Consider the following 827-nt stretch of genomic DNA (forward strand, 5'->3'; position numbering starts at 1 on the left):
GATCCTCTCGAATCCGGGCACTGGGGCACCATTTGATGATTCTCCAGGTTCACGGACAGCGGGGACATCAGGGATATTTTCGGGTACATCGTGGGCACGTTCCGCGACTCCATCAAGTTTTCCTGAACAACCTTCAGAATTCGATCATTATTATTTTTGTTCTGCATTATTATTATTATTATTATTATTGTTATTGTTATTGTTATTATTATTTTTTGGTTAATTTTATTTATAATGCGTCATTAAACGTGGCGCGTGGCTTCTCGTCTTGCTATTTTAATCGATCCTCGACAGGAGAAGGGTAATAACGATTGCACAAGGAGATGGTCAGTAATATTCGACAGATGGTTTCGTTAACGACGTTACGTCAGAGAGTTCGCTTTTTTTGTTTACGCTCGAAGCCTGACCGGCGACGTTTATGACGCACCAAGACGTACCTCGGCCCTCCGTACATGAGCACGCCGTTTTATATATATATATATTTTTTTTAACTTATATTTTTTAAAACGAACGAGAGCTGCTGCGTTTCGTTTACGAGAGACGAGGAAATTGGGAGGCGAGTTTTTTTTAAAATGCGAGAGACCAGGTCGATTTTGTTAAGATGTATATTACGTTTTCTTTACGCGTCTATTTGTGCGCACACGCAATCATCGCTTTATTAATTTAAAGATTTAACATTTTACGAAAAACAGATTCATTCGTTCGAGCTTAATATAAACTCGAGCGCGAATTATTTTTAATTAAACGATATATAATATAATAAATGGTGTATATATATATATATATATATATCGATAAATCATAAAAAAATATATATATATAAAACT

The 827-nt window shown here is 35.8% G+C and overlaps 1 protein-coding gene across 2 annotated transcripts in view; it reads right to left on the bottom strand.

The window, feature by feature from the left end:
* LOC102681438 (protein similar-like) overlaps positions 1-827 on the bottom strand; it is a 29,410-nt gene that overhangs the window by 347 nt on the left and 28,236 nt on the right. For both annotated transcript variants that reach the window (XM_031510619.1, XM_031510615.1), the window contains exon 14: positions 1-131. In XM_031510619.1, the coding sequence (XP_031366479.1) occupies positions 1-131 (131 nt within the window). The remainder of the gene's footprint in view (positions 132-827) is intronic.

Source organism: Apis dorsata, unplaced genomic scaffold, assembly GCF_000469605.1.
Source record: "Apis dorsata unplaced genomic scaffold, Apis dorsata 1.3 scaffold_28, whole genome shotgun sequence".
In the NCBI taxonomy this organism is placed as follows: domain Eukaryota; kingdom Metazoa; phylum Arthropoda; class Insecta; order Hymenoptera; family Apidae; genus Apis; species Apis dorsata.